This window comes from Convolutriloba macropyga, chromosome 10 (assembly GCF_964194025.1).
Source record: "Convolutriloba macropyga chromosome 10, txConMacr16.3, whole genome shotgun sequence".
Taxonomy (NCBI): Eukaryota; Metazoa; Xenacoelomorpha; order Acoela; family Convolutidae; genus Convolutriloba; species Convolutriloba macropyga.
The window spans coordinates 44,017,195-44,030,933 of record NC_134477.1 but is presented as its reverse complement, the minus strand read 5'-3'; the positions used below and the strand labels follow the sequence as shown (position 1 = coordinate 44,030,933).

Below are 13,739 nucleotides of genomic sequence, written 5' to 3'. Positions count from 1 at the left end.
GTTTGCATGCGATTTTTTTTGTGCTTCTGGCGGGATTTTTAGCACCTCTTTGTCATTTTGTTTTGATTCCATATTTTTCCGAATAACCCTTCTCCGCAGTTACTTTGATTACGTAGTCCTTAGACTTTGTTTGAGTTCTAAGCATGGTGCTATTTTTGAAGATTTTTCGCGTGGTTCAAAACTAAGTGAATTTGGCGCTTCTCAATGAAATAGTATTTTGGGTAGTCTTAATATTTTGTTCCCAATAGAAAAGATTTGGATGGCTGTTTTATCGCGCAACTAAACATATTGAAGTCACGCAGGACATTGTTTTTCTTGTTCCCTTTTTCGTGAAAAAAATTCTGGTTTGAATTTTACACTTCGATCTGACCAAATAGTCTTATTATTGATCTGAAAATATTTTGGTCTGCGCATGTGGCAGGTATTTCGCTTACTTATCTATGTTTCAGCTCAGGTAAAAACCATCAACCGAGTTATCGTGAGCAATCTTTCTCATACACCAGTCCCAAGAGGACAGCCAGAAGAATCAGGGCTCGTTTCGATGTTTCTTTGTTGGGAGTGGCATCTGGTTTCGGACTTCTTCTATTTTATATTGTGTATCAGATTGCGAAGATCGACTCCTTCAAATACAGACCTGACACGTAAGTTTTTAAGTGTTTTCATTGTCTCATTTTGTATAATTTAATACGATTATACGGCGTGGAGCGTCATGTGCTGAATTTTGTTGAGATTTTCTTGAGAACACACTTGTCTGTGATGTACGCATCTCATTTTTATGCCAAAAAACTGAAAAATTGCCTCTTTATTGACTTTAATTGGTACTAAAGTATTCGTCGTGTGATTTGAACATTTGTTTTTCCAGAAGCGTGAGACGATTTCCTGGGGGTGCATCGGACATACAGTACCAGAAGTTCGTTCGAGCCAGCAAGCAGGCTGCAAGTGATAATCGGGAGAGACTATCTGCCAATATCAAAAGACCCCGGCAGCACAATGCTGGAGTGAAATCAATTAATAATCATGCGAGAACTCCTGAGCGCTCCAAGAGAAATTGAATTGTGAATTTTTAGTTTTTAAGAATGTTTTATGGTCTGAATTTAGTTTTCTAGTCATACTGTATTTCTTCAGAGACATTCCAACTGATACTACGAAAAACTAAAGTAAAGTCATAACCTGGGTGAAGAAAATGTTAAAAGTATTGAGTGGTTTTGTTCTTAGCTAGTGGTAACAAAATGCTTAAGAACCGTTCACCGCCTAATTACAGAACTGGGTCTTGATTTGAAGACCACCATTCTAGAATTTAAAAGAAACCATTGCAGGCACTTTGAAAGCTGCGAAGCGGTAGGCTGCGCGTAGCTATATTAAGGGAATGCTGGTATATATATTTTTTAAAAATGAACTTTACTGGGGATCTTCGTTTGTGACTCGAAGAGGAGCTATTGAGAGCTATTTGCGTTATGACTTCTTAGATTCATGTTTTTTAGTCAAATGATTCCTTGCCATGCTTGTCTTTAATATGCATGTCTTCGTCATTCTTACTCTGACCATTGTTGATTGATATTCATTGAAACTAGTATTGGTTTTTGAATTTTGGTCATTGTTTTGAAGATAATTTAATTTTTACTGAAATCATGATTTCATTAACAATGCATCTTGCAGCGATAATCATTTTCTTTGCTAGTTAGTGACAATTTGAGGTTGTTCTGCTTATTTTTTTATCTGCACGCAGGAACTAACTGCGATGACAAGCTGTAATGATTAAAGTGATCTAGGGTGTTTTGCTGTACCACATTCAACTTTTTCCGTACCACATTCAACTTTGAATAAAAGTATTGAGTTGAACACCCTCAACGTAGGGGTTTTGATTTTGTTATGCAGGATTCTCAATTCAAGCGAGGGTTGGGCTTTGAGTCGTTCTCGCTTTCTTGCTGCTTTTTGCTCGAATTGTTGTTAAACGGGATGGGAAAGTCAGTGGCTCGCGTAAAGAAAAGTTCATTCGCCTTAAATTTTTTTAGCAATTTTGAAAAGCGATGTAAAATATCGAAGTTGATTTTTTTCTTACCGGTTTTTAAAACTTAATTTTTCACTTGTGGCTTTTTAATGGCATTTTTTGAGTTTTAGATCTTATTAGTCTATTTTTTGTGTTTTACAGAATGCTCTTCGTTGTATAATTAATTATCGGAGACCTTGTTAGTTTACGGATTTAAATGAATTGATTAATAGCCGCCCTCATCTTCTCAGCCGGCTATTATAGCGCTCCTATTTTTTACAATTCAAAGAATTTGAGTTGTATTGGGGCGCTGTCTTTTTTTTAAAGATCTGTTCACACATTTTCATGATTTTTGAAGTCAAATTGGAGTAGTGATTTTGGTCACGCCGAAACAGGAAGTGGAGCGAAAAAGCGAGTGGTTTTGCGGCGTGCAATTTTTTCACTCTAAATTTAAAGTACAGTGAGAAAACGGGGTTTGAACAAAAATTCGCTTTCTCGCTAGTGGTTTTTTGTTCACATGCGGCAATTTCACTTTGATTTTTACAATTTTTTCGATTTTTTGGATCGGATTTTTTTCTAAATGGTTTTCCCAATCCATTAATAGTCCGTTCTTGGTCTAGTTTTTTGTTTGAATTAAATTTTTATTTCTCGCTAGTGGTTTTTTTTGTTCACATGCGGCAATTTGACATTGATTTTCTGTTTTTTTTCTATTTTTTTATCTGATTTTTTTAAAATGGTTTTCTCAATTCACTCATAGTCCATTCTAGGTCTAGTTTTTCTGTTTAGTCAATGAAAATTCTGTGAATTGTACGTCAGGACTTATCCTGCTATGTTTTTTTACTTCGTCGAATAAAAAAATGTTTCGCTTTACCTCATTTTGCCGCCTTTTCAACATTTTGCGTGAAATCTTTTTGACTTCTCTAGGCTAGTTTCTCTCTTCTCTCATTCTGCTAAAAGTGATTTTGAACATCAGTTGCTCAGCAAAGCAATTCAAAATGAACAGAGTTAGTACAAAAATGGATGTCAGAATTAGAAACGGGATAAACCCATAAAGCCCAATTTTAGATGCCCGCTATTTGAACGTCGTTCCTATAAGTCTTATTTACCATCTCTAATGCTTGTTGTTATTGATAGGAGCCCCTGTAGCCTCTCTCTAAGAAACAGAAGTATGTTCAACTAAGAAATGCCATCAAAATAAATCGGACTTAAAAAAATGTTTTTGTACAAAAATCTTTTTTTTTCAATATCTTCTGTTAATTCAATCCCAATCATGCTTATTGGAATCAACGGCGGCTATTTTCCGGCAATCTGCCGGGTATGTTTGTTTTTTTTTACTGCTACGTTGTTTTGGCATCTGGATTTCTTTTTTGTGTTCAGTGATTTGTCTCCTATTGGTAGTCATCGACCGAAGACAAATAAAAATCGCATTAAAATAACTCTGAAATCAATTGTTAAGAAGTGGAAAATGAGAGATTTTTGTATTACAAATACTAATAAATAAGACCCAGAAAATGGCTGAAAGAAATAAGAAAGCATACTTTTGCTTATAATTTTCTGTCAGTGTTCTGTTAGCTGAAACGTTTGAATTGTTTTTTAATAGCCGCACAGCAATAGCAGTGGCTGTTATTGGCCTTCTCTTCGTTTTTTTTACAATTCAAAGAATTTGAAGTGTATTGGGCGCTGTCTTTTAAGATCTGTTCATACATTTTCATGATTTTTGAAGTTGGAGTAGTGATTTTGGTCACGCCGAAACAGGAAGTAGAGCGAAAAAGCGAGTGTTTTGAGGCGTGAATTTGTTTTGTTCATTTACGTGATCAAGTTGGTCACAAGTGACTTACCTCACTCTCAAAAATGTCTTCCTAACTCTGAAATTGACTTTAATTCAAAGAGATAAGGTCAACTAATTTTGTGTCACTCTAAATGCAGCTAATAGGGACAGTAATAACTTACTTCTTCTTAATCAAAATTTAAAACCTGATCCTTTAGTGGAAAGAGTAATTTTTGGTCTATATTTTTTACTGTTCTTTCATAGACTGCAAATCTACAAAGCTATTGCGGCTGTTTTCTGGCAATCTGCCAGCTATGTTTCTCATTTGTATACATTTTCAATTGAAGAAAGTTATTTAACTATCCTTTTATAGCGTTGCAGCGTCTCGTTTTGTCCGGTTTTTACAAATAAAAATCGCATTAAAATAACTCTGAAATCAATTGTTAAGAAGTGGAAAATGGGAGATTTTTGTTTTAAAAATACTAACAAATAAGACCGAGAAAAAGACGGAAAGAAATAAAGCATACTTTTGCTCATAATTTTCTTCCAGTGTTCTGTTAGCTGAAACGTTTGAATTGTTTTTTAATAGCCGCACAGCGATAGTTGTGGCTATTATCGGCCTTCTCTTCATTTTTTTTACAATTCAAAGAATTTGAATTGTATTGGGCGCTGTTTTTTAAAATCTGTTCATACATTTTCATGATTTTTGAAGGTAAAATGGAGTAGTGATTTTGGTCACGCCGAAACAGGAAGTGGAGCGAAAAAGCGAGTGGTTTTGCGGCGTGCAATGTTTTCACTCTAAATTTAAAGTACAGTGAGAAAACGGGGTTTGAACAAAAATTCGCTTTCTCGCTAGTGGTTTTTTGTTCACATGAGGCAATTTCACTTTGATTTTTACAATTTTTTCGATTTTTTGGATCGGATTTTTTTGAACGGACCCAATCCATTCATAGTCCGTTCTTGGTCTAGTTTTTTGTTTGATTTAAATTTTTCTTTCTCGCTAGTGGTTTTTTTTGTTCACATGCGGCAATTTGACATTGATTTTCTGTTTTTTTCTATTTTTTTATCTGATTTTTTTAAAATGGTTTTCTCAATTCACTCATAGTCCATTCTAGGTCTAGTTTTTCTGTTTAGTCAATGAAAATTCTGTGAATTGTACGTCAGGACTTGTCCTGCTATGTTTTTTTACTTCGTCGAATAAAAAAATGTTTCGCTTTACCTCATTTTGCCGCCTTTTCAACATTTTGCGTGAAATGTTTTTGACTTCTCTAGGCTAGTTTCTCTCTTCTCTCATTCTGCTAAAAGTGATTTTGAACATCAGTTGCTCAGCAAAGCAATTCAAAATGAACAGAGTTAGTACAAAAATGGATGTCAGAATTAGAAACGGGATAAACCCATAAAGCCCAATTTTAGATGCCCGCTATTTGAACGTCGTTCCTATAAGTCTTATTTACCATCTCTAATGCTTGTTGTTATTGATAGGAGCCCCTGTAGCCTCTCTCTAAGAAACAGAAGTATGTTCAACTAAGAAATGCCATCAAAATAAATCGGACTTTAAAAAATGTTTTTGTACAAAAATTTTTTTTTCAATATCTTCTGTTATTTCAATCCCAATCATGCTTATTGGAATCAACGGCGGCTATTTTCCGGCAATCTGCCGGGTATGTTTGTTTTTTTTTACTGCTACGTTGTTTTGGCATCTGGATTTCTTTTTTGTGTTCAGTGATTTGTCTCCTATTGGTAGTCATCGACCGAAGACAAATAAAAATCGCATTAAAATAACTCTGAAATCAATTGTTAAGAAGTGGAAAATGAGAGATTTTTGTATTACAAATACTAATAAATAAGACCCAGAAAATGGCTGAAAGAAATAAGAAAGCATACTTTTGCTTATAATTTTCTGTCAGTGTTCTGTTAGCTGAAACGTTTGAATTGTTTTTTAATAGCCGCACAGCGATAGCAGTGGCTGTTATTGGCCTTCACTTCGTTTTTTTTTTACAATTCAAAGAATTTGAATTGTATTGGGCGCTGTCTTTTAAGATCTGTTCATACATTTTCATGATTTTTGAAGTTAAAATTGAGTAGTGATTTTGGTCACGCCGAAACAGGAACTAGAGCGAAAAAAGCGAGTGGTTTTGTTGCGTGAATTTGTTTTGTTCATTTAGGCGATCAAGTTGGTCACAAGTGACTTACCTCACTCTCAAAAATGACTTCCTAACTTTGAAAATGACTTTTCCTTACTTTAATTCAAAGAGATAAGGTCAATTGATTGTGTTTCACTCTAAATGCAGCTAATAGGGATATTAATAACTTACTTCTTCTCAGTCAAAATTTAAAATCTCATCCTTTAATGGAAAGAGTAATTTTTGGTCTATCTTTTTTACTGTTCTTTCTGAGACTGCTGATCTACAAAGCTATTGCGGCTGTTTTCTGGCAATCTGCCAGCCATGTTTCTCAATTGTATACATTTTCAATTGAAGAAAGTTATGTAACTATCTTTTTTCAGCGTTGTAGCGTCTCGTTTTGTCGGGTTTTAACTGAACCGTATGGTAACTCAAGTTTCAATTTCATATTATGCGGCTATTTTGGACTCAACTTTTATGACGAATCCGGACTAGGTCGGTTTTTTTTCGAGATCTGCTGACAATTTTTTTTCATCTATAAAGTCAAACCTATTTACGGCCATTAATTGCGCCAAAGCAGGAAAGCGAATGTTTTTGGAGTGAATGGTTTTCCTTTTAATTTTCATATTTCTAAAGTTTGGATAATTTCAGAGTAAAATAAAGTTATTGGAAATTTTTTTGTTTTGAGAGGGTTCCGGTTCACGTGAAGTTTTTTTTTAATTTTAATTCTGTTTTTATTGTTTATTGGTTTTTTTCTTATTGTTTTCAGCGTCTTTTCCCCGGAAGTTCATGTCCTGGTTTTTCGGCTCTTTCAAAAGTAACTTTTTCAGCTAATTCAGGATCCTCTTACTAAGTTTTTTTGCGTTGTCATCCAAGGCTTTCTGAGGGCGCATACTTTTTTACTTTTTCTTACCATTCTCACAGTTGTGCAGAGTTTCTTTTCGTCTCATCAATTCCTGTTTAGTTTATTTTTTGAAGTGAGTTGCGCTCACTGACTTTCTGATGTCTTTTTTATCAGTATTCGCGCGTAGTCTGAACCGTTCTCAATTTCTTTTAATTAAATTTGTTCACATATGCTGTGTCTTTGATAGTTTTTGTCATTTGCGGTGTTGCATTTCAGTAGTTCCAATATTATGACCACTAATTCAATATAAAGCCGATTAAGTTGTTTCAATCATTTTTTTTAGAAATTTCATCTCTGAATTGTAACTCAGAAAAAAGATCAAATTAATTAGTTTCACTTTTAAAAAGACTTAAGTGAGTACCTTGTCTTTATAGTTTGGTTGAATAGAAAAATTTGGGAGTCAAATTTTAACTTTGTAGCTTATTTTTTTTCAACTTTCTCTAAATTGCATTATTTTTAAAGCTTTTTTGGGAATTAATTAGTTAGCTAATGCGCGTGCTAACAACTGTGGGGTGAAGTTAAACATCTGAATCTCTTAACTTCTTTTCAGAGTTTTATCGTATTCGAACAAAAGTAAATAACCAAGATGGCATTAGACACCATTGCTAAGACACCATTACTGTCCATAGGTTGGTAGATTGTCGCCTAATTAGTCTCACTCGAGGTAAATTGCGGAACTGTTAAAACGTTTTTGATAAATGAGCGTGATACTAGAGTTTTTGAAAAACGATTATATTTCGAGTTAAATTTTCAATCTTCGAAGGTCTAATAATTGTTGGAGCTATATTGCAAAGCGAAGGCATTGATTAAATTTCTTAACTTGGTTCCGAAGATGACTTAGATATTAGCATACTTTAATTTTTCTTTTGGAAATTTTTATGTAAAGCAAATCTTCACAACTTCCTTTATTTTTGGGAACTTGATTGTTCCATAAACGTTGCTTGTTAATTTCCGGAAGGACTTGTTTCGAATTTTTCTTTTAAAATTTTAAATGGAAAATTACGCATACATTAATAAGAGGATTGAACATATGATATTTTAAATGCAGGAAATGTTTGTAGGTTGGATTTTCAAGACTGCTCAAACTTGACGAGACTATTGATTTTGGACCCGAAAATTAACTAGATATCTAATCTGGGCACATTAGTTGGTCATATGTGATCATAAGTTGATCAATCCGCGTTAAATAGTTTTCAAATTTACATAGTTGAAGTTTTAGATAAGAATATGTAATACTTAACTTAATAATTTGTGAATAGACAAAAATGATAAGGCGGGCAATTGGATTTCACTCTCAACTGAAATCTTTACCTGTTACATTCAGAACATCCAAGAAACTCTTGTCCTGGTCCAGTGTGTTTAAAGACAGCTTGAATTATTTTCAACTATTGGGTGTTAGTAGAAGAGCAACGAGTGATGAAATCAGAGATGCGTTTATCAACAAAGCAAAATGGTAAGTTTTAAGAGCAGCTAAGCTGCATGTTTCAGTTGAAGACGCAAAAGTCAGCTCAACCTCCTTTCTCTCTTCTTAGTTTCCATGTACTCAGCATTTCCGGGGTAAGAAAACGAATCGTATGCTCTTAAGTTCGAGAAAATGTGGCATTGTTTAGTGCGATAGCGTTAAAATGTTTTGTTTCAATAATATTGATATCATAGATTTCTTTGAGGGTAATTATCGTTTAGGTTCACACTTTGCATGCAAAGGATGAAACGATAGAAGAGCAAGAAATGCGTCTTCTTTTACACTATCTAGTTTTGAGTTGAAGATTTTATCCAGCTTTGGCGTGTGCTCGAAAATAAAAATTCATTGTGTGCGGTTTCTTTTAATAATAATATAAACAAAGTGTACCGCGCTGCAATTTTAGTTGAATGTAGATTTAGAGACTAGTTAGTAAAGCTCTATAATCATTGAAAAATGATGTGTCATGAAAATTGTCATCGTTCTGCACGAGATTCCCCTGTCGCTGAAGACAAATATTCAAATTTGTTAAATAAAGAAAGAATTTATTTCTTTGATCAAGTACCAAATAAGTAACAGCAAGTACAAAAAATAAACGCAAATACGGACTCGTATAAACCTGATCAAAGTGGATAGGCAACGGGGTATTTAAACCCACACGCCCTGCCCTTAGAGACTCTGTAAACTAGGCAGTAGGACTATTTCAACAAAGAAATTCCTTTGATAACAAAAACATAGAAAAATGAAGAAATGGACTTAAAAACTGTGTTTGCTACATTCGTCAGAAATTAACAGCAGCCTAATTAAAGCTTGTTAAACCTACTGGAGGCATAAAATAGGCCTCCAAAATTTTTCGGTTTAAAAATTTTTCGAAGATTTTTGGAAGCAATTATAGCGGCAAAAATTCAAAATTTTTGAAAAATTGCGATAACTAGGAAACTAGAAGGAATTGAGAGCTCATATTTTTTAACAAAAATCCCATTCCCAAAGTACATGTCTGACAGCATTTATCGAAGTGGTCGTTTTTTTAGGATTTGCTAGAAAACTTGTTCAAAGATGTATTTCACTATATCATCGTTATTAACGAAATGGACCTAAAACAAAAACTTGAACATATTTTTACTGTAGTAGTCAAAATTTAACAGCAGTCTAAATAAACCTCGTTAAACCTACTGGGGGCATAAAATAGGCCTGCCTCTTAATTTTTTCGGTTTAAAAATTTTAAGTTTTGCAGAAGCATTTTTTGCGGGAAAACATCAAAAATTATGAGAAATTGCGATAACTCGGAAACTAGGAATTGAGAGTTCATTTTTTTCCACGAAAATCCCATTCTCAAAGTATACGTCTGATAGCATTTATCCAAGGGGTCGTTTTTTAGGATTTCCTAGAAAAAATTTTTCAATATATGTTTTTCACTAAATCATCGTTATTAACCAAAAATGTATCCTTAAATTTACGATAAAATCTTTTTATAACTTTTTCATTTGACCCAATAATATTGTGGGGAAGAACATCGGCTTTACTCAATGCATTAAAGCGCTTTGAAGCTCTGGGTTTAACTGATCGTTTTTCAATCATTCGCTTACAAGAGAGTTCCATTAGTAATGTTTTAGATGCACTTCGCGTAGGTCTTGATGGCGAAAACGAGAACAAAGAATTAAGGTAACTTTTACAATGTAATTCACTCAATGACTTCAGAAATAGCTTCAGTAACTCGTATATATGAAGCTGGTAGATTTTAAGTATATTATTTTTAACAAAGATGTCATTAGCACTGGCGGACTTTTTCTGAAATAAATCAGTTTGTATTTTCTTTTGTAAATTGTAAATGGGCAACAGGTTGATATAGCTGCTGCACTCATTGACTAGTTTGCAATATTAGATTTTAGAACTTACGTTCGTTTTATAATAATCAATGAGTATATCAATAAATAAGATCGAGAAAATGACGGAAAGAAATAAAGCATACTTTTGCTCATAATTTTCTTCCAGTGTTCTGTTAGCTGAAACGTTTGAATTGTTTTTTAATAGCCGCACAGCGGTAGCTGTGGCTATTATCGGCCTTCTCTTCATTTTTTTTACAATTCAAAGAATCTGAATTGTTTTGGGCGCTGTTTTTTAAAATCTGTTCATACATTTTCATGATTTTTGAAGTTAAAATGGAGTAGTGATTTTGGTCACGCCGAAACAGGAACTAGAGCGAAAAAGCGAGTGGTTTTGTTGCGTGAATTTGTTTTGTTCATTTAGGTGATCAAGTTGGTCACAAGTGACTTACCTCACTCTCAAAAATGACTTCCTAACTTTGAAATTGACTTTTCCTCACTTTAATTCAAAGAGATAAGGTCAATTGATTGTGTTTCACTCTAAATGCAGCTAATAGGGATATTAATAACTTACTTCTTCTCAGTCAAAATTTAAAATCTCATCCTTTAATGGAAAGAGTAATTTTTGGTCTATCTTTTTTACTGTTCTTTCTGAGACTGCTGATCTACAAAGCTATTGCGGCTGTTTTCTGGTAATCTGCCAGCCATGTTTCTCAGTTGTATACATTTTCAATTGAAGAAAGTTATGTAACTATCTTTTTTCAGCTTTGCAGCGTCTCGTTTTGTCGGGTTTTAACTGAACCGTATGGTAACTCAAGTTTCAATTTCATATTATACGGCTATTTTGGACTCAATTTTTATGACGAATCCGGACTAGGTCGTTTTTTTTTTCGAGATCTGCTGACAATTTTTTTTTCATCTATAAAGTCAAACGTATTTACGGCCATTAATTGCGCCAAAGCAGGAAAGCGAATGGTTTTGGAGTGAATGGTTTTCCTTTTAATTTTCATGTTTTTATAAGTTTGGATAATTTCAGAGTAAAATAAAGTTGTTGGAAATTTTTTTGTTTTGAGAGGGTTACGGTTCACGTGAAGTTTTTTTTAATTTTAATTCTGTTTTTATTGTTTATTGGTTTTTTTCTTATTGTTTTCAGCGTCTTTTCCCCGGAAGTTCATGTCCTGGTTTTTCGGCTTTTTCAAAAGTAACTTTTTCAGCTAATTCAGGATCCTCTAAGTTTTTTGCGTTGTCATCCAAGGCTTTCTGAGGGCGCATACTTTTTACTTTTTCTTACCATTCTCACAGTTGTGCAGAGTTTCTTTTCGTCTCATCAATTCCTGTTTACTTTATTTTTTGAAGTGAGTTGCGCTCACTGACTTTCCGATGTCTTTTTAATCAGTAGTCGCGCGTAGTCTGAACCGTTTTGCAAAATAGTGTTCTCAATTTCTTTTAATTAAGTTTGTTCACTTATGCTGTGTCTTTGATAGTTTTTGTCATTTGCGGTGTTGCATTTCAGTAGCTCCAATATTATGACCACTAATTCAATATAAAGCCGATTAAGTTGTTTCAATCATTTTCTTTAGAAATTTCATCTCTGAATTGTAACTCAGAAAAAAGATCAAATTAATTAGTTTCACTTAAAAAGACTTAAGTGAGTACCTTGTCTTTATAGTTTGGTTGAATAGAAAAACTTGGGAGTTAAATTTTAACTTTGTAGCTTATTTTTTTCAACTTTCTCTAATTTGCATTATTTTTAAAGCTTTTTTTGGGAATTAATTAGTTAGCTAATGCGCGTGCTAACAATTGTGGGGTGAAGTTAAACATCTGAACGAGGAGAAATCTCTAACTTCTTTTCAGAGTTTTATCGTATTCGAACAAAAGTAAATAACAAAGATGGCATTAGACACCATTGCTAAGACACCATTACTGTCCATATGTTGGCAGATTGTCACCTAATTAGTCTCACTCGAGGTAAATTGCGGAACTGTTAAAACATTTTTGATAAATGAGCGTGATACTTGAGTTTTTGAAAAACGATTTTTTTTTTCGAGTTAAATTTTCAATCTTCGAAGGTCAAATAATTTTTGGAGCTATATTGCAAAGCGAAGGCATTGATTAAATTTCTTAACTTGGTTTCGAATATGACTTAGATATAAGCATACTTTAATTTTTCTTTTTGAAATTTTTACTTCCTTTATTGTTGGGAACTTGATTGTTCCATAAACGTTGCTTGTTAATTTCCCCGAATGACTGGTTTCTTATTTTTCTATTAAATTTTAAATGGACAACTACGGATACATCGAGTTAATAAAAGGATTTAACATATGATGTTTTAAATGTATGAAATTTTGTAGGTTGGATTTTCAAGACTGCTCAAACTTGGCGAGACTGTTGATTTTGCACCCGAAAATTTTGAACCACTAGATATTTAATCTGGGAACATCTGTTGTTCATAAGTGATCATAAGTTAATCAACCCTCGTTAAATAGTTTTCAAAATTAACATAGTTGAAGTTTTAGATAAGAATATGTAATACTTAAATTAATAATTTGTGAATAGACAAAAATGATAAGGCGCGCAATTGGATTTCGCTCTCAACTGAAGTCTTTGCCTGTTACATTCACAACATCCCAGAATCTTTTGTCCTGGTCCAGTGCGTTTAAAGACAGCTTGAATTATTATCAACTATTGGGTGTAAGTAGAAGAGCAACCAGTGATGAAATCAGAGATGCATTTCTCAACAAAAGCAAAATGGTAAGTTTTAAGAGCAGCTAGGCTGCATGTTTCAGTTGAAGACGCAAAAGTCAGCTCAACCTCCTTTCTCTCCTCTTAATTTCACTGTACTCTGCATTTCCGGGGTAAGAAAACAAATCGTATGCTCTTAAGTTCGAGAAAATGTGGTATTGTTTAGTGCGATAGCGTTAAAATGTTTTGTTTCAATAATATTGAAATCATTGATTTCTTTGAGGGTAATTATCGAGCAAGAAACACGTCTTCCTTTACACTATATAGTTTTGAGTTGAAGATTTTATCCAGCTTTGGCGTGTGCTCGAAAATACAAATTCATTGGGTGCGTTTTTTTTAATAATAATGTACACAAAGTGTACCGCGTTGTTCCAACACCGCTTCAATGCTGTTTTCTGATCAATCAAAGAACAGTTTTTAAAGCTTGGCTTGATTAAATTGCCAAGTGCCAACAGACAAAGTTCATAGAAATTTTTGAGTCCTGTTGGTCGTAAATGATGTTTTCACCACTTAAACAAGCGAAAACAAAGACGTGAGAAGTATTTGTGTTTTCATATGTGGAGTGGTGCAAACCTACCAAAATTATTTAACACTCGGAAAGCATTCCAACGCTGCAATTTTAGTTGAACGTAGATTTAGAGACCAGTTAGTAAAGCTCTACAATCATTGAAAAGTGACGTCATGAAAATTGTCTTCGGTCTGCACGAGTTTCCCCTGTCGCTGAAGACAAATATTCAATTTTGTCTAATAAAGAAAAAATTTATTTCTTTGATCAAGTACCAAATAAGTAACAGCAAGTACAAAAAATAAACGTAAATATTGATTCGTACAAACATGATCAAAATGAACTGGCAGCGGGGTATTTAAACCCAAACGCCCTGCCCTGAGGGACTGTAAACTAGGCAGTAGGACTCTTTCAACAAAGAAATTCCT

At 33.7% G+C, this 13,739-nt stretch overlaps 1 protein-coding gene across 3 annotated transcripts in view; it reads left to right on the top strand.

Moving 5' to 3' along the window:
- The first annotated feature begins 12,578 nt into the window (after window positions 1-12,578).
- Window positions 12,579-13,739, top strand: part of LOC142348574 (chaperone protein DnaJ 1-like) — a 40,312-nt gene continuing 39,151 nt past the window's right edge. For all 3 annotated transcript variants that reach the window (XM_075399963.1, XM_075399962.1, XM_075399961.1), the window contains exon 1: window positions 12,579-12,815. In XM_075399963.1, the coding sequence (XP_075256078.1) occupies window positions 12,627-12,815 (189 nt within the window). In that variant the 5' untranslated portion in view covers window positions 12,579-12,626. The remainder of the gene's footprint in view (window positions 12,816-13,739) is intronic.